The sequence below is a fragment of the Engraulis encrasicolus genome, chromosome 20, assembly GCF_034702125.1.
Source record: "Engraulis encrasicolus isolate BLACKSEA-1 chromosome 20, IST_EnEncr_1.0, whole genome shotgun sequence".
Taxonomy (NCBI): domain Eukaryota; kingdom Metazoa; phylum Chordata; class Actinopteri; order Clupeiformes; family Engraulidae; genus Engraulis; species Engraulis encrasicolus.
In genome coordinates this window covers 5,596,891-5,624,363 of record NC_085876.1, presented here as the reverse complement: position 1 = coordinate 5,624,363, position 27,473 = coordinate 5,596,891, and the positions used below count along the sequence as shown (strand labels likewise).

The 27,473-nt window shown below is 42.0% G+C and overlaps 3 protein-coding genes and 1 long non-coding RNA gene across 6 annotated transcripts in view; 2 read left to right on the top strand and 2 right to left on the bottom strand.

The window, feature by feature from the left end:
* Window positions 1-13,082, top strand: part of cap2 (cyclase associated actin cytoskeleton regulatory protein 2) — a 44,320-nt gene extending 31,238 nt beyond the window's left edge. For both annotated transcript variants that reach the window (XM_063185199.1, XM_063185198.1), the window contains exons 6-13: window positions 2,643-2,728; window positions 3,080-3,185; window positions 7,202-7,415; window positions 8,424-8,689; window positions 9,422-9,545; window positions 10,039-10,121; window positions 10,503-10,643; window positions 11,232-13,082. In XM_063185199.1, the coding sequence (XP_063041269.1) occupies window positions 2,643-2,728; window positions 3,080-3,185; window positions 7,202-7,415; window positions 8,424-8,689; window positions 9,422-9,545; window positions 10,039-10,121; window positions 10,503-10,643; window positions 11,232-11,318 (1,107 nt within the window). In that variant the 3' untranslated portion in view covers window positions 11,319-13,082. The remainder of the gene's footprint in view (window positions 1-2,642; window positions 2,729-3,079; window positions 3,186-7,201; window positions 7,416-8,423; window positions 8,690-9,421; window positions 9,546-10,038; window positions 10,122-10,502; window positions 10,644-11,231) is intronic.
* A 1-nt stretch (window position 13,083) lies between these two features.
* Window positions 13,084-18,644, bottom strand: LOC134436147 (uncharacterized). Of its 2 annotated transcripts, none has more exons than XM_063185200.1 (4): window positions 18,604-18,644; window positions 18,255-18,333; window positions 15,350-15,506; window positions 13,084-14,998 (listed from the first exon to the last, which is right to left on the bottom strand). In XM_063185200.1, exons 2-4 carry the CDS (start codon window positions 18,309-18,311, stop codon window positions 13,740-13,742), a joined length of 1,473 nt encoding a protein of 490 aa, XP_063041270.1. In that variant the 5' UTR covers window positions 18,312-18,333; window positions 18,604-18,644; the 3' UTR covers window positions 13,084-13,739. The 2 variants fall into 2 exon arrangements, with proteins under 2 accessions (XP_063041270.1, XP_063041271.1); XM_063185201.1 differs by having other exon boundaries at window positions 18,255-18,330; window positions 18,604-18,642.
* A 417-nt stretch (window positions 18,645-19,061) lies between these two features.
* Window positions 19,062-27,340, top strand: vps28 (VPS28 subunit of ESCRT-I). Its single transcript, XM_063185197.1, has 10 exons — window positions 19,062-19,120; window positions 19,850-19,921; window positions 20,446-20,474; window positions 20,761-20,798; window positions 21,089-21,178; window positions 21,725-21,830; window positions 22,152-22,253; window positions 23,054-23,107; window positions 23,453-23,544; window positions 25,709-27,340. The coding sequence occupies exons 2-10, from the start codon at window positions 19,882-19,884 to the stop codon at window positions 25,827-25,829; spliced, it is 672 nt and encodes a 223-aa protein (XP_063041267.1). The 5' UTR covers window positions 19,062-19,120; window positions 19,850-19,881; the 3' UTR covers window positions 25,830-27,340.
* On the bottom strand, window positions 23,463-24,934 carry LOC134436145 (uncharacterized). Its single transcript, XR_010032167.1, has 3 exons — window positions 24,859-24,934; window positions 24,414-24,682; window positions 23,463-23,554 (listed from the first exon to the last, which is right to left on the bottom strand). It is a non-coding gene; the product is annotated as an uncharacterized LOC134436145 (long non-coding RNA).
* Window positions 27,341-27,473: the final 133 nt, after the last annotated feature.

The window sequence follows — 27,473 nt, the reverse complement described above, 5'->3', positions numbered from 1 at the left end:
GGTCAATAACATGACCATACTGTTGCATAGTATACTGCATTTTCTTTACTTCTGCCTTTCTCTGCTGTCAATGAGAGCTTTCATAACAATGGGCAGTCAATGGTAAGCGGTTAGGAGGGGTTGCATGTTTGATTCCTGACACCACCAGGTGAGTGGGTGGGGGAAAGTAAGGGGTTTTAGGAGTCTTAGTGGAGCTGTATATTTATGATAAAGGAACATTAACAGGAAAGCGATGAAATCTTGAAGATGACTCTAGGCACTGAGTAGAAGTGAACAGAGTCTATTATCCCTCCTGTCCTGTCTCTACTTTCCCCGGAAAGATCCCTGAAGTTTTGGAGGCTATAAAAAAGATGACTCAGACATGTGGAGCCTTGGGTTGTGTTTATAATGTGTGTGTGTGTGTGTGTGTGTGTGTGTGTGTGTGTGTGTGTGTGTGTGTGTGTGTGTGTGTGTGTGTGTGTGTGTGTGTGTGTGTGTGTGTGTGTGTGTGTGTGTGTGTGTGTGTGTGTGTGTGTGTGTGTACTTTGTCACTGTGGCTCTCCAGCGTCAGATAAGGTCTGGACAGCAGTTAGAGGGAGGAGAGTCCCTGGTCTCCATCACATGCTCAAGGGGCCGCTCAGATAACTCATCATGGACAGTGCTGAAACATTCCCATTACCTCCCTATGTCCCTCCCTGTGTCCGCACTTCACTGTGTTTCTTTTAATATATATATATTTTTTCGGGGGTTTTGTACCTATTATTTGTCACAGGGCAGTTAGAGAGGTGACAGGAAACAAGTGGGGAGAGAGACGGTGAAGGCTTGGCAAATAACCTCAGGCCAGAATGGAACTCAGGTCGCCGGTGTAGCAGTGCAGTGCCCAGCTGATTGAGCCATGGCTGGGCCCGTACTTCCCTGTGTTAGCATTATTACATTACTGTCCACTCTACACTCCAGCTGTCGTGTCGTGTATTATTACATTACATTCAGCAGTTTGTAACCAAAGCCACTTACAAACGAGGACATAAAGAGGTGTTTTGGTACTGTTCCCTTATTTTGCTCCCCACTGAAGCATAGTATGGATGTTGTTACTTTCTTGTTGTGCGGGGTGGTTGGCTTTGGGTTAAATAAAGAGTGGTCAGGCACAGCACAAGGTTAGTGCAGCAGGATTACTTTTGTTATGAAGAGAAACTGCATTAGAGTGCGTTGTCATGCGATGATGTGGGCCTGCTGCTCCTGGGTGATTTATAGATACAGCGCCCCTGTTCCCCAGAGTCCAAAGCACAGAGCAGCTGATACAGATCTGCTGTTTGGAAGGCTGGATGCAGAAGATGGGGACACTGGTCGAACATGGACACAAGCTGAAACAAAATGATGGAAACAGATCCTAGGTCCGGGCACTACGTTGATTTAAAGTCAGAATTCATGGGCTAATGCACTAAAACTCACCAATGTTTATCGGCCCTAGGGCCTTTATCCGGGTGTGTAATGAAATAAAGACTATTTTGACTTGCGGCGAACCTAGGATCTTTTTTCCTTCAGCTTTGTTGAACATTTCACCTTCCAAGACCAGTCAGTTGATTCCAAGGGATATTAGTAATGATCTACCTACCCTTCTTTTGTTACATATGGAAACAAGCTGCTTCTATGTGACTGTTTTAGGCGTATTCAAAACTGGGGTTGCACAAATAGGGTTGCAGTGCAGGTTTTGAGTTTAGAAACCTGGTCTATTTTTGCTTCACTCATATGTAAGTTCACTCATATGTCAGGTTTGTGAAGTCAAAAAGACTCAATAAAAATTCCAGTGAAATCTTTTTAAATGCATTTCAATTTCATCCTACTATCATATTGCAATGTGTACAATCTTCACCATTCCACTGGTTGAAAACTATTGAAAACAAATTCTTCTATTGTCTACTGCACTGTATATTAACACCTGCCAACCTGCCCGGCGAAACATATAACTTATATTACCATCTACTAGGCATTTTGGCTGGTGATGAAAACATTTAGAGGCCACTGATACGACATTACACAGTCTTTTGTAATACACTACAGCTTGGTCATTGACATTCTGGTAACAGCTAATTTAAATCAGGGGCCTTGTCTTAAGGCGTCATGGTCTTTTAGTCTTTGTATTGATAGTGTGTGCAGTTTTGCGCTGCCCCCTCTATAATGTTGCCTGGTTAACTCCAGACCTAATCACAAGTGATCGAAACGATTGTGTAGACCTAAAGGCAGTATGGGAGTTCCCAGGCTATCTATAATGTGGACTAGCCTAGCTTCTAAGAAAGTACAAAAAGACAGTAGCATTGACCCCTGAGGCCCTGTGGGAAATGTCCTGTATGCCAGACTGCTACAGTAGTCCAGGCGTGGTGCACTCTGAAACCACCCTGCACCTGCCTCTGCACCTGGTGTACCCAACCACAGGCTGTAGCTACCCCATGGCCCAGCAACTGTACTGGGAACAGTCCTCATCGCGACTCCTTTGTTGCTCTCCTTTTCATTCTCCACTGGTCTGTCCTTTGTTTCCTTCTTTTCACTGTGTATCGGTCTTTGTCTTCACCTCTCTGTCTCTGTCTGACTCTATCTTTCTTTCCTCATCTCCTTCTCTCTTCCATTCATTCATTGTCTGTTTCCCTTTCTTTCTTCCTTTCCGTTAGGGCCAGAAGCCAGGCCCCTACGTGAAGGAGATGAATGATGCCGCCATGTTCTACACCAACAGAGTCCTGAAAGACTACAAAGACTCGTGAGTAACACTGGGACTGCGCTACAACCTCAAAGAAAATCAAGAAAATGCCACACACTCTGCTCCACGTTTTATTTTTGAAGTAACATTTCGGGCCGTCTGGCCTTCTTCAAGCTTACTTACTGCGCTAGAAAACCTACCAACCACCACCCAACAACAAAATATGTTACGTTTCATGAATTCACTCAAATGGCTATTTCAGACTGTTTGAATTGTGTTTCTTCTGCTTTTTGTGTGTGTGTGTGTGTGTGTGTGTGTGTGTGTGTGTGTGTGTGTGTGTGTGTGTGTGTGTGTGTGTGTGTGTGTGTGTGTGTGTGTGTGTGTGTGTGTGTGTGTGTGTGTGTCCAATAGTGATGCGCGGCATGTGGACTGGGTCAAGGCTTACCTCTCCATCTGGACCGAGATGCAGGACATTATCAAACAGCACCACGCCACCGGCCTCACCTGGAGCAAAGACGTGAGTCTTACAGTAACAACAGTAACAACAGCAATAACAAAAACAACAACAACAATAATAAATACATACGGTACCATAGGAGAGAACTTCCTTATGTAGACTAACTGGCAGTAGATATGTCAGTCAAACAGTTAGGTTGACATGTTGACTAAAGATACCATAATGGAAAACACAATTGTCTTGATAAATAACAGATAAAACATATAGCATCCCATCTAGGCTTGCATACCCACGGGGACAAAGGTTCGAGTCCGGCCAGAGTCATATCCCAATCCTACTCTGTCTCTTTCTCTCCCACTGCTTTCCGGTCTCCATCTCTGACTGTTCTGTCTGAATAGAGGCTAAAATGCCGAAAAAACAAAACAAACAAACAAAAACCCCCATAAAGTATACTGTTTATGCTATGAATCTAATATAATGTAAGAAAACAAGAAGTTTCCAAACCAACACACAACATAACAGTCAGTACTGTTTCTATTACTGTGTAATAGAAAATACAAAAATAAAAGAAAAAATATAAATCCATGTTGCTTGTACTGGACGAAGTTATACTGGTTTGGCATGAAGACATTTAAGAAAAAAGATTTTCACCCCAACTCAATTTGGAGTTACTAGCACTGTATGGTTGTCTGAACTAGGCACATTTGTCTTGAGGTACTTGAGTGTGTGTGTGTGTGTGTGTGTGTGTGTGTGTGTGTGTGTGTGTGTGTGTGTGTGTGTGTGTGTGTGTGTGCGTGTGTGTGTGTGTGTGTGTGTGTGTGTGTCTCACAGACAGAAACCTGAGACTCAAAAATGGGGGTGGCTTAGTGTCAGCTGTCCCCCACGCTGTGAGGTGTGTGTGTGTGTGTGTGTGTGTGTGTGTGTGTGTGTGTGTGTGTGTGTGTGTGTGTGTGTGTGTGTGTGTGTGTGTGTGTGTGTGTGTGTCTCACAGACAGAAACCTGAGACTCAAAAATGGGGGTGGCTTAGTGTCAGCTGTCCCCCACGCTGTGAGGTGTGTGTGTGTGTGTGTGTGTATACGTGTTTGAGTGAGTAAAGGCGTGTGTGTGTGTGTGATAAAGACAGGTGGTCCTCAGGGCCTGGTTGGTTCAATGGAGTTTTCTTGTGGACTAGAAACGTCCCCAACAAAAGCCGACTGTGTCTCAAGCCCTTCACACCTGCTGCCACACACACGCCATGTAACTTACACTGGTAGTCTACATGGCTGCTGCTCACACGTACACACATGTACACACACACACACAAATGTAACTTAAACTGGAACATTGCTGCTTCACTCTCATTAGGTCACCAGTGGACACAACACAAGCACTTACGGCAGGGATACACACACACACACACACACACACACACACACACACACACACACACACACACACACACACACACGGCAGGGTTCATCAAGGGCAGAAATGGCCCTCATTGGCAAGGTATTTTGATAGCATTAATGTCATATTTCATATGCCTTAAACTATATTCTGTATTCTGCAATGTGCCTTTACAGTATGTTTGTACCTCCACTTCAGACAGACAGACAGACAGACAGACAGACAGACAGACAGACAGACAGACAGACAGACAGACAGACAGACAGGCAGGCAGATTACTATGCATTTTGTAACATGCAATAGACATCTGTGTCCATAGTAGTTGGCAGAGTCAAGTCAAGTGTACTTTATTGTCAAAAATCTACAGTATTTTAACAGGGTTAGCACAGAAGTTTGAAATTGCGTTTGACCAGTCTCCAATGTGCAGTTACGTAAGCTAAACATGCATACAAGACAATGACAAAAAAAATGTCTTCAGAATGTGTAACATCACATTCTTATTTACCTGACTCTCATTTGACATGTTTAGTAAAGCACACTATCATAATCTCTGTAAACTGAACTTGAGAGAAAGCAGTTGCTGGTATTTTATAGTGTCCTTGTGGCAAGGAGGCAGCCAGTCTGTCAGTAACAGCTGTGTGTAAGGGAGAGAGAGAGAGAGAGAGAGAGAGAGAGAGAGAGAGAGAGAGAGAGAGAGAGAGAGAGAGAGAGAGAGAGAGAGAGAGAGAGAGAGAGAGAGAGAGAGAGAGAGAGAGAGTCAGAGGGCATTAAGCCCACTGTTGGCCAGTTGACACCTGTTGCCATAAGTACGGTAATCTGAAGAGCAGAAACACACATCTTAAAAAGAGGCCATTGTGTCAACGATGAGAGACTGACAGCACATGGAAGTCAGTCACACTCTGCACATACAAAGTACATACACGTATGTGGAAAAAAATACTCACATAGACTCACATATAATGGAGGCAACAGTTCTTTGTGTGTACGGTATGTGTGTACAAGTATGTCTGTGTGTATGTGTGTGTGCGCGTGTGCGTGGGTGCGCGTGTGCATGAGTGTGTGTGTGTGTGTGTGTGTGTGCGCGCGCGTGTGTGTGTGGGTGCGCGTGTGCATGAGTGTGTGTGTGTGTATGAGTGTGTGTGTGTGCGGGATAGTGAAGAGTCAGTGTCTGAATAGTGAGTGAAGTTAGGGCAACGTATTGCCTTGTCATGTTTAAAATGTAGATTGATGAGTGAGAGAAGTCAAATAAATGCATTCCATACTGTTGCTCTCGCACAGCTTGGGTTGCTAATTGTTTTGAACCTAATGTGACGTGTGCCGCCGTCTTTGCTCTGAGGATGACCCAGCACATACTTGTACTGTATACGGCTCTCAATCCCTATGGCTGAGTAGCGTCGACAGCTCGGCGATGGTTTGTTGTCTTGTACTCCCCCTGCAGGAAAAAAGCAAATACTGCAGCAGAAGTAACATTTTATTGCAACACGTGGTTTGCATCCGCAGTACTTGGTCCTGCAATGATAGTTGTAATCAGTTGCTTCTCTTCATCTTCTCTCTCATATCTTATCTATCTGTGAAGACTCCAGTCCTCAAGGGCATAATATTGAGACAGCTGAGTTGTAAGATAAATTGTCTTCCTTTCTCTTCTTCCCTTCTTGCCATAATTAAATTGTATTTGTTTTATTTGTGAAGCACATATTCATACATAACATACAGAATAAAGTGCTGTAACAGTCAGAAAAATAGCAGTGGAATAAACACAGCAACATACAAAGGAAATTAACAGTAGAATTAAAGGTTTTCACACAATTTTTGGTACTTCACACACAATTACACCTCACCCACCTTTCCCAACTCCCCTAACTAATGTCACTGAACTATATGCACAATTCCTTCTTTACACTCACATTTCAGTTTTAAAACACACTCTTTTCAAAACACTACACACACACAATTCTCTGGATTAGACACAGTTTTCATGAAGAAAATCCCTGGTTTTCGCATGGAACACACAGTCATTCAAAATACTAAAATCAACTGGCATACAGTACATACTACGTATGTTCTACATACTATATACCGTACTTCATACATACTCATCACATGGGCAAACTCTCTTCATAGCTGTTTACAATCTGAAATCATCACCCCATAAGGACACACATTGCATGTGATATTGATGAACACACGAGTGGATGCAGTGAGAACACACATTTGTTTAGTTTTTGATCTCCAAAATATGTAATACAACTCACTCACAACATCACTTTCATGTGGTTACACAATATTTTACAGTAAATTGTTCATTGTAAAATATACTGTGTGAGTCAAGCTAAGTATAGCGTTTCACCATATGCACATTAGTGTTCAATGGTTCATATGAGTGTGGATTACTGTAAAATGATGCTTGTGATTGCATTTTGAGAACAAAATTGCCTTTTTAAAAGAGAGTACATAATTTTGAGACAAGACGTTCATTTTCCAGGGGTAGTGAGGAGTTTTGCCCGTTGTGTGTGAGATTTTGGATTTGTGCACGTTTTGAGAATTCAATACATGATTCCAGAAATTCTATGTAAGCAATCGAGAAAAACTGTAAAACAGTTGGATTACGTTTTTTCAAAGTTGCCCTGTGTATTGACACCTTTACAACTGAACTCTCTCATACTCATCTCATGCCTCTCTCTCGCCCATAGGGTCCCATGGCCCCAGCCTCTTTGTCTGTCCCCGGCGCATCAACCCCATCGGCCCCATCGGCCCCATGTCCCCCACCCCCTCCTCCTCCCCCTCCTCCCCCTGGTCCTCCTCCGGTCTTCCTGGACGAGGCGCCCACACCGTCAGCTCCTGCTCCCTCGGCCCAGCACTCGGCCCTGTTCGCGCAGCTCAACCAGGGGGAGGCCATCACCAAAGGTGAGACGGCGCTCCCCCAGCACATTCTTCTTCTTCTTCTTCTTCTTCTTCTTCTTCTTCTTCTTCTTCTTCTTCTTCTTCTTCTTCTTCTTCTTCTTCTTCTTCTCCTTCTTCTTCTCCTTCTTCTTCTCCTTCTTCTTCTTCTTCTTCTTCTTCTTCTTCTTCTTCTCCTTCTCCTTCTTCTCCTTCTTCTAAAGGCGACCACCTTGAAAAATGTGTTTTCATATTTTATTTCACAACACACTTTACAACTTTTTGTTCTTTGTGAGTATGCTTGTAGTATATGCATACATTTTGAAGTTGGCTAATGATGTTTATACAGTTTGTAGTCAGAGCCGAGACCTCTCTGACAATGCCTTTACCTAGTCACTCCTCACTCCACTACCACAGCTTGTGACATAATAATTTTGAACATTCTACCATTCATTTCAATGAGGGGGGAAACAGAGCACCACCACATCACCTTGATTGACTAAAGTTTTGCTGGAAACACTAGTGAGCTTCCGTTGCTGCCATGTTACATTACATTACATTAGCATTTAGCAGATGCCTTTGTTCAAAGCGACTTACAAGGAGCAATTTAAACAAGGACAGGGTAAGGGACAGTGTGCAGTTGCAACACTGATAGCATTGTCCTACACAGAGTAAAGAAGAGGACGATGCATTAAAAAGTAGCAAAAATTTAAAAAAGACATCAAGGTGCAGTGTACAGTTGCAACACTGACAGCATTGTCCAACACAAGGTAACAGAAGCAACATTAAATAATAAAGTAACAAGGCTCATTGTATAATAAGCAAGACATCTAGGCGCAGTGTACAGTTGCAACACTGGCAACAATGTCCAACACAAGGATGAAGCCTTGTCCATTGTAAAGAAATATATTCAATTTCCTGTATATGCCTGTTGAGTTCCAGTGTCGTGTCAATGTCAATTTACTTCTAAATCACTTCATCAGACAGCAGAAAATGTCCACTGACAAATGGAACTTGTCCAATGTCTCCCCTCAGGTCTGAAGCATGTTTCGGCTGACCAGATGACTCACAAGAACCCGGGCCTGCGCGCTCAGGGCGGACCCCAACAGCAGCCACAGACACAGCAGCAGCAGCAGGGGTCTCCGGCCAAGTCCAAGAACGCCAGGAGGAAGCAGAAGAAGAACCAGGCAGCACAGGCACAAGCCCAGACACAGGCTCAGGCGCAGGCACAGCCCCCCGCACAGCGGCCGCCTCCACAACACACACCCGTGCTGGAGCTGGAGGGGAAGAAGTGGAGAGTGGTGCGTAGGACAGAGATGCATACAAAAGCAGTCATTTGTCTGTTCATTCATTCATTCATTCATTCATTCATTCATTCATTCATTCATTCATTCATTCATTCATTCATTCATTCATTCATTTAACCTTGTCAAGTCATGCTCATCTCAGTTTGCTCTTTGTGTATTCAGGAACATTAACTGATTATACATGCTTGGAGCTGCATACAAGATTCAGTATTAAAGTTTTATTGATTCATTGATTCATTTAGTCAAACATTCATTCACTCATTCATTCATTCATTCATTCATTCATTCATTCATTCATTTATTCATTCATTCATTCATTCATTCATTCATTCATTCATTCATTCATTCATTCATTCATTCATTCATTCACTCATTCATTAGTTTGCTAATTCATTCATTCATTCATTCATTCATTCATTCTCATCCCTGTCAGTTTTTATTTACGAAGATATATTCACATATACTCACATAGACGTTGCTCCTTATATGAAACAGCACTTATTTTAAGGGGTCATTGTTCCAGACAGGGTATCTACCTCATTGGGTGCAGTCGAATAATTGGCGTAACAACTACTGTATGTGCCGGTGATATCATGAAGCAACGAATATGACAACAATAAAACATCTTGTATCAATAATGTATTTACATCAAGTATTTAGCGCTACTTGTACTTGTACGTCTACTTAGTTCTGATAGTGTGTGTTTGTTTTGTATGTGACGTACAGGAGTACCAGCAGCAGGCTCATGACCTGGTCATCGAGGACACGGAGCTGAAGCAGGTGGTCTACGTCTTCAGCTGCAACAACTCCACCCTGCAGATCAAGGGCAAAGTCAACTCCATCATCATGGGTGAGAGCCTGCCAACAGGGGGGCAAAGGGGTCAGTTGCCCTGGGCCCAGGCAGATAGAGGGCCCCGATTTGGGTCCCCATTACATTGTGTACGTATTGGGTAGGGGGCACTTTCAGATGACTTTGTCCTGTGCCCAGCAAAAGCTGCCAACGGCCCTGTGGGTGAGTCCCCATGAGCTGAGGGGGGAAAAGTGTGCACATCCCTGCACTGGTCAAGGTTCAGCATGAAGACTGATTCAGGCTGTTGATTGATTGGTCATTTTTTGTTCCGTACCATTGGCATTGCCATGGAATTAAACAAACGAAAAGGAATTTAAACTGTGTAGACCTCTCAGTCGATAACTTTTCCCATGACAATAAAAATGGCTACCACGGATTGCACCACTGGACTCAGAGACAAGGCCAGAAAAAATCCAAAGTACTTTCATGCAGCATAGGGTTAAAATGTCTATATAACTATTAATTGATCATTTAAATATTTAACTCTCCACAGACAACTGTAAGAAACTGGGCCTGGTGTTTGACAATGCTGTGGGCATTGTTGAAGTGATCAACTCCAAAGACATCAAGCTCCAGGTACGTTTCTGCAGTCAAAATGTCATGGTGACCAAGAGTTTATAATAAAGTCAAGAAGCATGAGCCTTAAGCAAAATTCAGTGCTTTTCAAAACTATTTCAGGGTTTTTACTGTTACGTCATGAGGGATTAAGACGCTGTGATGTGAACTGCTAAAACGTTTAAGATACAGTAAATTGCAGCAAAACAGCTGCTTCTGGTGTAAACAGAATAGTGCATTACAGTTCAATTTATACGTTGTGCTTATATTTCCTCAAGATGTCCAGAAGTCAGAACTGTTTCAGACCGTAGCCTATACATGTAGATTACAGGAATCTATTCATAGATACAACAGACAGAGTGCACTGTACTGTTCTCATGTGAATTTATATTTTGGTGTTAGGTGATGGGTAAGGTTCCTACCATCTCCATCAACAAGACGGAAGGCTGCCACGTGTACCTGAGTAAAGACGCCCTGGACTGTGAGATCGTCAGTGCCAAGAGCTCCGAGATGAACATCCTCATACCAGAGGAAGATGACTATGTGAGTGTGCTCTTATAAGGAACACACAAGACTTTCTGCCTTTTATTGACAGGACAGTGCGAGATGGACACAGGAAACGAGTGAGAAAGAGAGATGGTGGAGGATAGGGAAATGACCTCAGTCCGCAATCGAACCCAGGTTACAAGCGTAGGCTATACTAGTACAGTGCCTTAGCCATTTGAACCACAGCCAAGGCCAATTTTATTTTTATTTAGTGGGACCTCTTAACTTTTCCTTTTACCAGCTAAAGTCCCTTTGAGATTAAATTCCATATTGTAAAGGGAATCCAGATGAAGATGAGCAACCAGGCTTAAGGAGACAGTGGCTACTTTTACATGAGACATCTACACATAATTTAGTATTAACTCACTTTAATTCTGAATTAAGTTTAATTCCGCTTTGAAAGCGTCATGTAAACACTTTACAATTTGAAATGAAATGAAAGATCAAAGTAAACTCGACGGAACTATTTCATTCTGAGTTATTTACCTGAAACAGTTTAAACAGTTAAAACGGTTTTCAAACTCTAAAAGAGGTTCTGTCTTTGACTTGAGTATTATCCTCTTGCTTTGCTGTTATTATCCACAGAAAGAGCTGCCGGTGCCCGAGCAGTTCAAGACCGTCGTCTGGGATGGCTCAAAGCTGGTCACGGAGCCTACGGAGATGGCGGGCTGATCTGACACTACTGCACTTCATCCCACTCCTCTTCTGCATCTCTTCAATCATCTCCTCTCCTCCTCCTCCGTCCTCCTTTACCCGTGCTCACTGCACTTTCAATAATCCCAGCGCTCCGTCCAAGACCAGGGCTGCGAGTCAAAACTGCTTCCACCCTTCCTTTCCTATTGCTTGTGTCCTCGTGATGCACGGCATGCCATCATTGATGAATGAAGCTTTATTTATATCCAGCAAAAGCACAACTCAAAGGCCATTATTATTATATAATTTGCAATCAGGGTGTTGAATAGGGGAAAGCCCCTCAAAAGTTTCCCTGGTTAGGTCCGTTTACGTTCATTTTCTCCAGAGGCAAGGAGACACCAAAAGTAAAAGGAAAGGACAGGAGGAACTAGTTTAACTTTCACTCCAGACAGACTGTGTAAAAGGGAAATGTCAGCTCAGCTGACTCAGCTGACACAACCCCCATGTACAGTAGGCATTAGGTTGGAAACTGAAGAAGGGTTTTGCAGCCAAACTAAATATATTCAAAAGGGAAATTTGGAGGTAAAATGTCTTCTTCAGATCCAACTCACTCATTATACTTTAATCATTTAGTAATCTGGCACTTTAAGTTAAAGGCTTGAATGTCATGAAAGGATGCCCCAATTTTGCCACTCCTCAAATGTTACAAAACATCTTAGTTTTTCCCCATTAGAAGTATTATTATTATAAGTGTAGTATTACTTTGTTGAAGCACTGATTCACATTTTTATACATCCTTTGGTTGAACAATTTTTTTGTGTGCATTTTTTTTTTTTTTTTACAAATATACTTTTCCCCTCAAACAAGATGGAAACCACAAAAGTTGCTGAGTGCTTGATAACCACTCTAAAATTATTTTGTGCCATGGAACAGACAGTGAAGAGTTTTTATTTTGCAAGCAAAATGTAGGATTCATGGATTTGCCACACTTTTAATTTGAACACAACAAATTAAATGACTTTCATGTCATTTTAAAATAATTTCATGTCATGGATGTCATAACACTACTTTACTGGAGCGAGAAAGAGTTGTATCCAGTCGATGACAGGGCACTTGTTAGAATTCTGATGGTGTTTTTAAGTTGGCTTGACAAGTTAGCTGGCTAACTTTTGTGGTTGTTATGCTGAATGAACAAGTATGTTTGATACAGTAAACAACCATGGCACACGGCGGGGACACACACTGCCTAAATGGGACTGAGCTTGATTGTACAGTATGCCAGCAAGAAATCATTGATGGCTTAGGAGACATTTGAGGGAAGCCGTTTTGTGACTGTACTGGATTTAACCACTGATATGACCTTGCCTGATAAAACACAGGTGATGTAATAAGAAATTATTTTGCTGGCTCAGATCACTTGACTTAGATCACTGAAATGTCACAAACAGCACAAATGACTGTTTATTGTTTATAGACACTTTCCTATAAAATGAAGACAGACTACAAGCCGTTAAGATGACTCTTTTTGACATATTATGCGTTTTTTGCTTGGTGTCATAATATAAAACAAATGCCTTAGAAACCTAGGTAGAAGTTGAGCTTCACTGGTTACATATACATATATATGCCTTAATGTGTGCACTGTAATACATCAACGTACAAAAATGCTGTATTGTGTTTGGCAGTTTGGAATACATCTGGGCAGGGCATGATATTGACATGTTAAACATCAATTTGTTACATACAAAAACAATTGTAATATGTTCAACCCCTTTATTTTCAAAATAAAAATAGCAGATATAAGTTATGGTTGTCCAATTCTTCTTTAATACAAAACAAACACTTAAAAGCACAGTGCCACATATTTCAGACATTACTCAACATTTGGCTTGCTGAATATAGCAGCATTTACAGTGAAAAGAATTTGAGAAACAAGGATGTACTACGTTAAAGCTGCTGGGAATCAGTATTCCTATGTAAAGCACATACGGTTTCACATTAGGCATTTACATCTTACTGATAAAATGCTTGCAATTGAAGGTTGCGGTTGACAGTGATACATATGTGCTTGTAAAACACAGTGTCTTAAATACTAAAATATATCACTTTACAAAAAATATAGATAGTGTACAGTACACACAAATATAAAAGGCTTAACCATTTTTTCAAAAGTGGACACCATAAAACATTGCTGACTGACACAGTTTTAGAAAGATCACTTTTCCAAAAAGACATACACCAACATAAAAAGGTAGGTACTAGTCATTAAAACAAGTACTAGACATGATTGCTATAACTGTGCTTAACTTATGAACCATTTCGTTTTCAAGGCCAGGAAAGGGTAAAAGGCTGCAGAGGTAAAGTAGCTGACACTGGTCAGGTACAAACGTTTACCTGTCCTTGAAGACAGAACAGTTCATAAATTATTAGCAGCAGGCCTGATGAACCTTTTTCAGTTTATTAGTGTTTTATAACTAGGTAGCCCTGAGAGTCTTGGGTGAAGAGCATCTCAGCCTCCAGCTGTGATTCAGACTCGGCCTCATCCAGGCCATCGTCGGATGGTACCCGCCAGCCTCCCTCTCCTCCTCCTCCCTCACAGCTGCTACTACTTCTACCACCAGTGTTAGTGCGGTCCTTCAGAGGGCTCCAGCAGGACCGCTGCTGGGGTGGCAGAGGCCTGTGTGCGATCACTCGATGACCCTGAGAGTCCTGAGTGAACAGGGCTGCCATGCTGTCGGTTTCCATGTCCAACTTCCGCGTCAGCGGTAGTGGAGCACCTTTAAGACATGGTCCCAGTGGTGACTTTGTTGTCCATGACTTGGGTTTAGAAGCAGGTCTGCCTGCTTCCGAATTCAACTTCCGTGGTGGTGATGCAGGTTCCATAAATGGTTTCAGTGGTGACTGACTCTTGTTCTCCCACGGTCTGCCTTTAGCAGCCGGACTGCTGGGTGTTGGGGGCCTGCTGCCGTTTTTCAGCGGCGATCCACCATAGCCCGAATCCCTCCACCTCACTGATGTGCTGCTGGGGCAGTTCTCCTTCCCAGCACGCTTAGCTGGTGAGCATACTGAGGAGGAAGAGGAGGACTTTGTCTGAGTGGAGGTGATCCCAGTACGCTTCTGAACCCAAGCCCTAAACTCACCCTCACTTAGTTCAGATAAACCAGAAACAGAATGTTGTCCTTCATTTGGAATGTGTCTCTGATGTGAGGGCCCAAGACGCTGAGAATCCTGAGTAGCAGAGTCCAGAGAGGTGACAGGCAACGTTTCAGGAACCGGCAAGCAGGACCACATCTGTGACGATGACGATGACGGCTGGCAGCCAAGTGGCCGTTTCTCTGCAGCACCAAGCATGAAAGAGGATTCGTAAGATCTCCTTTTCTCGTCAGGTTTTTCCACATCCTCTTCAGACTCGTATCCGGTTATCAAATGCAGGAATGTCTGCTCTTTGGAGCAGTTAAGGGCAGAGGTGGAAACATTTTTCTCATGTTCAGGAGGAGTCAATGCCTCACCATGAATTGCATCACCTGCCATATTGAAAATGTCACTATTATGAAGTTCTATGCTGTGGTTGAAGGAAGTCTGGCATCCAAAATCATTTACTGGTTTTGTGGTCTGGCATCCAAAATCTTTTCCTGGTTTGGTTTCCTCAGACTTGATGGGGATTCTGACGGATGGATCTCCTGAACGCCCAGGACATGAAGCTGACTTCTTTTCAGATCCTAGAGGAAAAGCAACACCATAATTACACCCATAGGCAATTATGTACAAGTAGGCTATATAATGTACAATTGGGACTGTCTGTATCATCCATCAGCTTGGAGGTGCATCACAGTGGGACAAACATTGAAAATTAGAGGCTGGAGGACACTTTATTAAGCTTCTTCTGAAGAAGGCGTAGCAACGCTGAAACGTTAGTCAGGTGTTTACACATAATAATAATAATAATAATAATAATAATAATAATAATAATAATAATAATAATAATGATAAAAACTAAGCTGCAGTGTGCTCCGGTCTCTACTTGTTTTGTGGGTCAGAGATGAAAAATGTTCACTCAATTCTTAACTTACCCTTTCTCTCAGGTCTGAAGAAGGAGGATATGGTACTCTGTTTGGTGGCTGGCATTTCCAGTTTAGTCTGCGTGAAATTGAGTGCCACAGCCGTGCTGTACCCTCCACAGCGAGCCAAAGGGTTGAGGAGTTTGGATATAGGACGCACATGTCGTTTCTGAAAGGCATTCAATCATACATATTTCAAGCTACAACCTTCGTAATATGAAGAAGTAGTACTTGTGTTCATGCTTTGGGCCTCACTCTGGCCTAAGCTTACTGCTCAACAATAACAACCCTGCTGGAGGGAAATGGCATGCCAAAGGAACAAGCGACATTGTGAGCAAAACCACGTAACTATCAACATAAGGAATAAACAAAATATTCCAAAGCTTATGCCGATATCGGTTACCAAGGTTTGAAGATAACCAGGTGTAAACAATGCCATCTAGAATCTAGTTTGAGTTGAGCGACTCGTGTCTTTTAAGCCATTGATGTGCGCAGCTATTCTGGATTTTACGGTCCCATTCACTTCAATTCATTTTTTTGGCGTTTTACATATTTCGGACCGTGCGGACGCCGCTGTACTCGTGCGAGGAAAACAACAATTGTCTCGGGTGCTAAACATGGTCATGGAACGGCTTGCTTAACCAGAATGGTGTGTGTTGTGTCATTTCGAAGATAATTAAAGAAAATCTTATCACAATGGGATTTCTCATAGGCATGGTTTTGCATACTCTTATCTCTTTTCATGTTGACTGAGCTATCACCGTTACAAGTTTACAAGGTGCACAGCGCACATATGTATGCATACAAAAAGGAAGAATACATTTCACAGTGTAATTCTGCAAATAATTCACTTCAAAGTTAAGTGTTATTACATAGGCACCATGGCCATCAATATGTGTGTAAGAACAAGTGAAAAAACAAATCGGTCAGTTTGTCAAAGAGGAGATGGTAGATATGCGCACCATAGTACAAAGTATGCATCACACCATGCTTCTGAATGATATGAAGGAAAAATACTGACGGCACATAGCCTACGTCTCTTTCCTCAATAATGCACATGCCACATATCACTCAAGCAACATTATCTTCATTAGCTAATGTGGCCACAGGGGGGCGATATTGTAGGGCACGCTGAGACATTTGGATTCAATTTAACTCACTATTAGGCTATATAACAAAGGTTGCATTATAGGCTAGGCTACTACATATAGTCATTAATTGGCAAACAATTCATGTTGTTTCTATTGTAATGGGATTGCTACATTCAAGACGTTTCCAACGTCTTCCATTTCCTCTGTCTTTTCCATGTTTGTAGGTTAAGAATTAACAAACAAAATCTTAACATTGTACTGCATGTTTTAGATGGGCCCATGTACAAAGTACTTCAAGTCTGTCTGTAGGGCACATCAAGGGTCTGTGAGAAAAGGGTGCTTGCGCTGCTGACAATGTGTAAATGCTTCCATTACATCCTATAGACCTACATATGATGGCTACAAGAATTTCTGCAATGTGTTGTGTTGTTTTGAAGAAAATTGAATAAAATCTTATTATAGTGGGATGTCATTTGCATGATTGGACAGGTTTCATATCTCTTAGCATGTTCACTGCGTCATCACCATTTCATCTTACAATGTGCAGAATGATCAGAACTTTCTGTAATTCTGAAAATAAGTAACTCTGAAGTTAACAGATCATACCACATATGTAATAAGTAGTGCAAATTGAGAATGATTAATTTCTCAAAGCAGACACTGTGGATGATATGTAGCATAATACACAGTATGTGTCGCTATATGCTCCTGAAAGATATGCTGAAGACATACTGAAGGCACAAATATTTATTTTCCCAATAAGCCTTATAATGTAGGCCTATATCAGGAGTGAGGTTACATACACGTGAGTAAAAGTTGAATGCAGAGTGGCCTTGAACCCACAACTTATGGTATGGACAGCATGACTTCGTCCACTAAGCTACCACAGTTTCATAAGAAATGTTAAGACCAGAAAGATATGTCGTCGTTGTGCATTTTAACACAATAAATCATATAAAATATATTTTCCCTGCACCATTACCTCATTGTCTGAAGTATGATGAAGAAATGATTGTAGGCCTATATGATTTTTTAGTGCTGTGATAATGTGCACAACAAGAAGTTTTCTGGTCAAACAAATTTTACTGAAACTGTGGTAGCTTAGTGGATGGAGTCATGCCTACCATTCCACAGGTTGTGGGTTCAAGGCCCATCAAAGGACAATTTTCACACTCGTGTATGTTACCTCACTTCTGATAGGCCATGATTAGTCTAATTCAGTAGGCCTAAATAGATATTTGTGCGTACAGTATTTCTTCAGCATATAACTCATGAGCATATTTCGATGAATACTGTGTATTATGGTGCATATCTACCGTCTCCTCTTTGACAAACTGACCGATTTGTTTTTTCACTTGTTCTTACACACATATTGATGACCATGGTGCCTATGTAATAACACTTAACTTTGAAGTGAATTATTTGCAGAATTACACTGTGAAATGTATTCTTCCTTTTTGTATGCATACATATGTGCGCTGTGCACCTTGTAAACTTGTAACGGTGATAGCTCAGTCAACATGAAAAGAGATAAGAGACATGCAAAACCATGCCTATGAGAAATCCCATTGTAATAAGATTTTCTTTAATTATCTTCGAAATGACACAACACACACCATTCTGGTTAAGCAAGCCGTTCCATGACCATGTTTAGCACCCGAGACAATTGTTGTTTTCCTCGCACGAGTACAGCGGCGTCCGCACGGTCCGAAATATGTAAAACGCCAAAAAAATGAATTGAAGTGAATGGGACCATAAAGTCCAGAATAGCTGCGCACATCAATGGCTGAAAAGACACGAGTGTTTGAGCGTAGGTTTCAACTTACCCGTTTCTTTTCCCTTAACGCTGCTGTGTCAATCCAAACATCATCGTGTGATGACATTGCCAGACTTGGTTTCGAGCTACTATTAAACGGTGTTCAGAATAAGTGTAAAAAGTTAAGGTGGTGTTACAACGTAGGCTATGCGTTGGTCATGTAAACAGGCTATCACTGAAGTCAACACACTGTAGCGCACGACTATTGCTAAGTTATATACTATGTAACAATTTAGCGGTTACTAGTTGTCGCTGCGGACATAACTTAGAAGTAAACCCAGACAGAAACAGAGACGTAAGCAACTGTTAACCGTAAAGGGATGTAAAACTGCAAAAAGACAGAAATTAACCCTAAATACCGTTTTAAACCTGGAGCAAATCCACTCCTGCTACCTTCCAGTTGCCGCGCGCATTTCCCTTTGAATAATGATTGGGTTGCCAGGTAAATACAATATTTATACATTGAAACGGCAAATCAACCCAAGCGACTGTGAAAAGCAATATACAATGCAACATATAGACTCACACAGATGACATTGTAAAGTGGTGTTCGTGTAAATAAAGTGATGAAAAATGTACTTGAACAAACGTGTGGTGCATTGCCCGGGTCTGAGGCTTTTATACAGACATGGCAACCAAATGCTGATCCCTGATGTGAAACCACTGATCATTTTTATTATAGACTTTTATTAAATCGACATAACTACATTTTTTTGCATTAAGATGAAACATTCAAACTATGGCATGTGAGTTTTGTATGCAATACATAATCAGCAACAGTGAAAAGTAAAGCAAAATGATGGGTTTGCGCTTTGCGCTTTGACGTGTATCGCTTGCGACGCAAGTGTTGATGTGACGTCAACATTATTGCTGGGGGTGAGTTATTTGTACATTTCGCTCATTTTCAATCGAGTAAATCCTTCATATCACGCCATGTTTTTCCCTAAATGATCTAGTTTATGGTATACTCGAGATGCGGGGAACACGGGACCCATCTTTACCTTAGAGTTATCGGCTAGATTCCTTGAACAATTCAATAACAAAGAGGGCCAGCTAGTAAGATTAGCATGATTGCCTGCCAGCCAGCTAACGATGTCGACAAACTGCTAATGAGGAGGTGTTTCTTGACAACTTATGACATTACAGAGTACACATTCATGGTCAATTTGAAAGTACCAAATAGGACGGTTGTCTCTCCCAATCGCATATTGTAGTAATCTATTTTCGATTGTGGCTACATCAGTCTCTGGTGTTAGCCTGCTAGCTTGGCCACAAATGTGTAAATAAAAGAAGTCTCGTTGCAGTCTTTATCTTAACTGTGTTTTTTGCGTTAACTGTTTGTATGTGTTTGTTGAATAAATGCGGTATGCTTTTGGGCTGATGTCATCCAGTAGAAGGGCCAAATAGGTGATCATTCCTCAGTTTACCGAGTGGTGTTCAAAGGGTGTTCTCTCCCCGGAAGTAGTGACCTAAGCAAATGTTTCCTGAAGTATGTGGTGATTATAGTATTAATATAGGAGATTATAGGGCATTGCTTGTTGCTTTTCAAGTGGTCCATACCCGCTACATGACTGTATTTTTTTGTTTTCTGCTGCCATTTTGTAGGGATAGAGCGTTTACTGAGTAGTGGCGACATCATGTTTCATGGAATACCAGCAGCAGGTGGAATGGGAGGAGGTGAGTTTCTGAAGAGCCAAGTCCAAGAAACCTGGTCCAATTTACAGGGTTTCCACTGGTCACGGAATTCCTGAAAATTCCTGGAGTTTCAGGAATATCATGGAATTTCAAAACAGACTTTTCCAGTCATGGAAGATCATGGAATATGACCATTTCATATTTGCAGTCAGGCAATATAGTTGATTTTTGTAGAGAATATATAGTGCAATAGCAAAACATACTATCTGTTTTTGTTTCTTATTGTTTTGTTTAGTCTAAATCACTTCCCGCTTTAAAATGTTTAACATTCCAGAATGCAAAAAACTTCAAGAACCGTCTAAATTCAGGCAAACATGCCGGGCAAATACAGGTTCTAAGAGACTGAAAGGCACAGAGACTGAAAACAGCGATTTGAATGAACTTTTGTCAATAGTGACAGTGTGAGAACTTTTCCGCATACCTTTCTCCTAGTTACATAGTAAGGTTCTGCATGGTACTGTCTGTTCTTAACTTCTTTTTTTCTCTCATTCCAACTCCTGCTAAAGCCCCAGCCAATAAACCAGAGCTATATGAAGTAAGTCTTAAATTTTCTTGTTCAGTACAAAATTGGTCAATATCTCCAGTTTTTTTTTTGCATGTACATCTGAATTATTAGATACATATAGATATATGCATATTATTAAAGGGGACTGTATACTTTATTTCAAAGTCCTAACTCTATAAGTTTGGTCATTGCATGTTTTCTTGTGTAATGCACTTAGAAGTCAAGTCAAAGTATAGGCGCACATTGTTTTGAAAATGTTGAGTTTGAGTTACTTTACAGTTTGCTCATTAAATCTTGCATGGTTATTTCTCCACAGGAAGTAAAGCTGTATAAAAATGCCAGAGAGCGAGAAAAGTAAGGAAATCACCTTCAATCCCACATATAAAATGTGTTGTTGAACATATAAGAAATGTATATGAAGTTAATGCTCCTCAGATGTTTTTCTTGGGAGGGGTGTATGATAATAATTTAGTCAATGTATGTTTTTAAATTCATTCAGAAAAAAAACCTTTGGACCTTTTTTCTAACTGTACAGTCTTCATAGATTGATTGGGTGTACGCATGTTGCAGCATCTCTCTCTCTCTCTCTCTCTCTCTCTCTCTCTCTCTCTCTCTCTCTCTCTCTCTCTCTCCTTCTGAAAAAGGTATGACAATATGGCAGAGCTGTTTGCAGTGGTGAAGACACTCCAGGCTCTAGAGAAGGCATATATCAAAGACTGTGTCACTCCAAATGAGTAAGTAGCTTCTCTTCATTTCATTTTTCCCTCCATAACATGTTATTGATAATGAATAGCAATACTGCTACCACTATTACTACTAAATACTAAGGGCCTCTGCACACCGGCTCCGACAAAGTGCGGCGCACTTTTGCTTCCGACAGAATTCGGACCCCCAAACCCAATTTCACACGAACATTGCATTGATAGTCAATGGGCGGCGCCGACAAAATAGAACTCGTCTCTAATTGCTATCCGACATCGGAGAATGTCCGCGGACATCGGCGCCAGTGTGCGTGGTTCTATTGAAAACAATGGAATCGATTTTTAGCTGAGCAGTGCTCAGCACTTTGTCGGAGCCGGTGTGCGGAAGCCCTAAGCGTCATCCGTTCAGTGCTTTTCATAGACAGACAGGTGCTTGTACTGATGATTATAAACATTTAAAGAATGCATTGAACATGGTCCTTGTGCAGTTGTGCTATAATTTACAATCCAATGCTGAGTGTTTGTTAAAGGAATAAATAAGTAAATCAACACACCTAATGTGAGTTGTTATTTGTGCAGGTACACAGCAGCTTGCTCTAGACTGCTGGTTCAGTACAAGGCTGCCTTCAAACAGGTCCAGGGCGCTGATGTAGGATCCATCGACGACTTTTGCAGAAAGTACAGAGTGAGTCTGACATTGTGCTATCACTTTGATTTATATCAATGTGTTGAGTAGGGGGTTGCTGTGGTGCAGTGCAGTGCGGCATGCTGAAGTCCCCGTCATGAATGGGCATGCATGTCCATGGGGACCTGGGGCTGTGTCTTACCTGCACCATGTCCCAGTCCTGCCCCATCTCACTCTCCCACTCATTTAATGCGTCCGTCAACAATTGTCCAGCCTACTTCTATTTTTGTTGTTGTTGCTGTTGTTTGTCTTTGTTACTAAATTGTTACAATCCTGATGCACTGCTATGTCTTTTTTCGTTATGCAAATCCCCCTCTACAGCTGGACTGTCCACTGGCCATGGAGAGAATCAAAGAAGACCGGCCAATCACCATTAAGGATGACAAGGGCAACCTGAATCGCTGCATTGCAGACATCGTCTCTGTACGTACCCCAGCACCACCCACCCACCACCTCCTTCTCTCTCTCTCTCTCTCTCTCTCTCTCTCTCTCTCTCTCTCTCTCTCTCTCTCTCTCTCTCTCTCTCTCTCTCTCTCTCTCTCTCTCTGTCTGTCTCTGTCTCTGTGTGTGCTTAAAGAAAGTGGGGAAGGAAGGGAGGGGTGTGGGGAGAGGGAAGTGTCGTCTTATCGTAGTGACATTTACTCTCGTTCGGGATTAAAGACGGTGTTGGAGGAGAGCCAGCCGGTCTATCTACAGAGCATTTCATTTCAGCAATTCCATTTGAGGCCTCTCCCTTATTGAGTGTTGGCTGATCAGTTTCCCCGTGCCGTGCATCTGGCTGATGATGCTAAGTGCTTCGGGCGTGTGTCGTGCCAAGATCTTAAAGTGGAGCTAGCAGCACCCTGCCTGGCCCATCGTCATAGGAGAGCAGGCTACTGGAGATGTGTGGTGGCACAGGGCTACTGTTGCTCTGCAGCAAAGACACTTGGCTCAGTGCTGCTGCTCACACTGTATTGTTCTGTGCTCACAAATAATGTCCTCCGTTGTAGACAAGGGAGAGGAGATCTGAGGCACCTGATGTAGGAGTCGTTTACGAAAATGCGGTTTTTCTCAATGTTGCACCGCACACATGCGATCGTGCACGAAATGTGCAAGAATATTCCAAGCCTTTTTCACCCACCAAAGCATCTTCCTCATCACTGTTTTCAATGCACTCTTTTTCAACCTCACCCTGTTTTCCTCACCACTCCTCTTCAATGGTGTGCCTTGTTCTCCTTCTTCAGCTCTTCATCACAGTCATGGATAAGCTACGCCTGGAGATCAGGGCAATGGACGAGGTACATTTTTATTTTTTATTTTATTTCTATTTAACCAGGAAAAGTCCCAGTGAGCCAAAATGGCTCCTCTTCCAGGGAGTCCTGGCCACAGGTTAAGCACCTGTGACGCTGATCTTGTAATCACATGGTGACCACAACTAATCTGAGAGCTGTTTAAATGCAGAAAAGACACATCATTCACACTGATCAAAAGTAAGATTTTTGCTCTTCACGTGTAAAGTAGTCATGTACAATGCATATTCACTTGCTTGACTCAAATATCGTATTACCGGTACTAGGAGTGATTAGCTGTGTCAACTGTCAAATATACTGCATGATGTATCCAATGCCATGTGATCCTGGTAGATCCAGCCTGACCTGAGAGAGCTGATGGAGACCATGAACAGGATGAGCAACATGCCGCCAGACTCGGAGGCCAAGGACAAAGTCAGCCTCTGGTAAGGCCTCCTTCCCGCACACACACACCACAAGAGACAAAAGCTACAAAGAGTTACCGGACTGTCTTCATAGCAAGAGTGGCACGAGCGATAAAAGCGACAGAGTATGACCGTTAAAAGCAGAATGCAAGTGTTCCGACATTTCAATTGGTTGTTGAGGCTGTCGCCAAACTGCATCATATTCGCCCACATTGCTTTTGTCTTTTCTGTCTCCAGCTCCTCCGTACAAAGTCAGTTACTCCCTTGTTAATTCCACACCTCACTCATGTCTCCACCACATTTTTTTTACTCTGGTAAGGCCCCCTGACACGGATCAGTGACATTTTTTAGTAGAATATATCAGGGAGGGTGGTGCAACCACAGCTGATCACACTATTGCAGGGATTATATATATGTATTTTTTATCGGATTATCTAAAAAGTGTATTAATTCCTTGTACATTAATGACCAATTATTAATAGTTCATTTAAATAATATAAAAGTGATATTAGCTGTGGTTGTACCACCTGACGTCTGCTACTTCAAAATGTCAATGACACCCACACACTTCCGTGAGTTAAGTCGATTTTATTAACCCCTAAAGGGGAAATGAGTTTGCTACCTGACCATCCATGCGGCAGTAGATAGACCATGAAGGAATGAACAGTGACTCTATCACCATTTCCACACTCCACTCTTCCACATCTTTTCTTTTCTTTTTGTGTGTGTTTATGTCTGAGTATCAGGAAGGACATTTCAGACTTCTACATTGAGCTGTTCAAGTTGGTGTCGGTTACATATGCTTATAATATTAATGACTGATACAGATCATTTGTCAAGCTTGGTATCTGTGTCGATCCTGTATGAATATATGAATTTTATATGAATACCTGTCTCATGAGACCAAGGATGAGGTCAGGAAGGGCGCACCACCACTTTCTTCCCTTTCTTCTTGGTCTTTTTCTTTGTTACATGAATGGTCTGATTACGCTTCGTCTGGGAAGGGTCTAGTCATCATCCAGGCGGCCGGCCAATAAGCAAACACACTTGGGCGCATAATAACATACAATAGGTCATGAACGTCAACTGTCAATGATTGGTCATCTCTCATTTCAAACCAGAGCTGAGCTTGCTCCTCCCACCCAAGTGCTCCAGGGCACTGAGGATCCAGACCAAAATTGAGTTACAAAGTAGTTAATGTGGTTCGGTAAAACCAGGCTAGCTCAGAGTCATCTTGGGTTTTTTTTGTTGCTATACATGTGACCTTGAGAAGCCAAGATAACCCAGAGAATCTATGGTTTAATATTGATGACTGGTACAGATCAGATAACATACCGGTACTTGGTGTCTGCGACGTAGTTGACCGTCGGTGTGTCAAGATTATTATCCATAAAGGTGATGCTATCCAAGGATGCTGACAGAGGGACAAAAGGGTCAGTTGTCCTGTGCACAAGGAGAGACGGGGCCCAGAATTGGGTGCTCATTTCATTATACTGTACTGTATGTATTAGATAGGGGGGCCTTTGATAACTGGGCCCGGCTAACTCCAGAGCACACAAATGATCACTGCACACAACGAAATTGCATTTATGCCTCACCCGTGCATGGGGGCAGCCCTCAATGGCGCCCCAAGGGAGCAGTGCGGCGGGACAATACCATGCTCAGGGTACCTCAGTCATGGAGGAGGATGGGGGAGAGCACTGGTAAATTACTCCCCCCACCAACCTGGCGGGTAGGGAGTCGAACCAAAGATTCTCTATTCTAAAAATGCATTTAGAACGTCTCTGGTCGAACCAGCAACCTTTGGGATACAAGTCTGACGCCCTAACCGCTTACCCATAACTGCCCTGCTTACCCATGACTGCCCTACATCTTTCATAAGGGCTATGGGCAACCTTACCAGAACTTGCAGACAGGAAAGGCTGTGGTGACACGACAAAAGTTGAATTTGAAAAAGGTTAGTGGGAGGGTTAATAATGTGGATTGTGGCAGCAAGGTATCTAACCCCATACTGCTACTCCATGCTACTACATACTCCAGGGACTGTAACCTATACCCTGTTGATAAGTAAGTCGCTTTGGATAAAAGCGTCAGCTACATGTAATGTAATGTAATAGATAAGAGATGTGTTTCATATAAATCCCTGTCTTATGGCGGTTTGTGTGTGTGATTTTCTCTGTTCCAGGCTGACCACCCTGAGCAGCATGTCTGCGTCCGACGAGCTGGACGACTCTCAGGTGCGGCAGATGCTCTTCGACCTTGAGTCGGCCTACAACGCCTTCAATCGCTTCCTGCACTCCCAGTAGACCCACCAATCAGGCAGCCTCAGCCTCAGCCTCTCCCGCTCCTGTTTGCCTCCTGTCGTCCTACTACACCATGGTCCCGGGTGTGGCCTAGCATCAGTCATCCCCTCTCAAACTCTGTGTGCTCCCCATCCCACTCTCTACTCTGTTATATCCATTGCACTCCTCCATGTTGGAACACAGCCGCATCTTCAGTCTAGTAGTGAAAGATGCTCTTTAGAACGTTACAACTCCTTTCCCAAACATGTGTAGGGAGTATCGACATGTCAACACCAAGGCCGTGATTCAAGAAAACTGACATACCTGGGTAAATGAATTTAATGTATGTAGTAAAACATCTACGAAATGCTCCATAGTTGTATTTGTTGTGGAGAAGAAAGCCAAAAGACTATTCAGTTAGGAGGTTTTAGACATACATTACGTTAACTTTACCTGGATGTTCCATAGACCTAAGTGCTGCCTACCATAAAAAAAAACCCAACACATTTTTCTCCCTCCCATTACCCTCCCCATTTCCCCACTGTCTATTGATTTCTACGACTTTTGTCTAGTGGATTTTTTACTCTTCTCTTCTGGCTGGGACAGAGTGGTGTCTCCCTGTCTTTTGAGAATGTCGGTGTGTTTTATAAGCCTTGTAACTAAAACATGGAATCTAAACGGGAATATACCATTCGGACAAGAGTAAAGTCTGGATTAGACCGATTTTTTTTAACCATAACTGAGGGAAATCAAATGCAGAGGCATGATTTTTCGTTTCCTTTTCCTGTCTTAAATAGAAAATAGAGCTTTGAGATTCACATTTCCCCCCATTTAAATGTTTTGGACTGTTAGACAGCATCTAAAGCTATAATTCTACTTATTGGGATCCAAAAACGGTTTGTAGAATGAACAGCAGCATAGGAAGCAAAAAGATATGCACATTTGGCTACCATTCAGATGGAAGAAGATAAACAAGTTGCCTGTTTTTTGTTGTTGTAAAGTTCTGTTTTGACAGCACATAACTCCAGAAGAAGTTGTGGTATATTTGAAAAATGGTTTGTGACTTCAGCGTTCATTGTTCTACATCTGTTCTGAAAGTCAAAACATGGGATCCCATTTTGCATTTTGTAACTTTTGAGCCTTCCATAGGATATGTTTTAATGTAAATATTCAACTGTTGATAAGGAAGATGAAATGCCTTGTAAACAGTCCATAGTCAGTCATGAAAGGCTCACTCTGCTCCTGTGGCAATGTTGTGACATCTTGTAATAGCGTTTGTTTCATTATATTCATCTAACATCATCATAGGCTCATACTTTACTTTCTTTGTCAATAAAATTCAGCAGTCCTTCCTAAGTCTAGATCACGTAATTCGAGGAAGGTTCAACTGTGGGAGTTGTTGGGGTTTTCTTTTTTTATTTTACAAAATATTAACAGTGCATATTTATTTAACTTCCCGCTTTGTAAATAAAACAATTTTAAATAAAGGCATGTAAACATTTTTAGAAATTCTAAATAAAAACCTACCTCTAAGATTGGCCTGTGTGTGATTGTCATAAACTAGTCACATTTTTCCTACTATAATAATTGTGATAAAACTAGTAATAACTGTTTTACAAACTAATGGGGAGACCGACTTTACATTATATATACTTGCCTGTGTGAGTA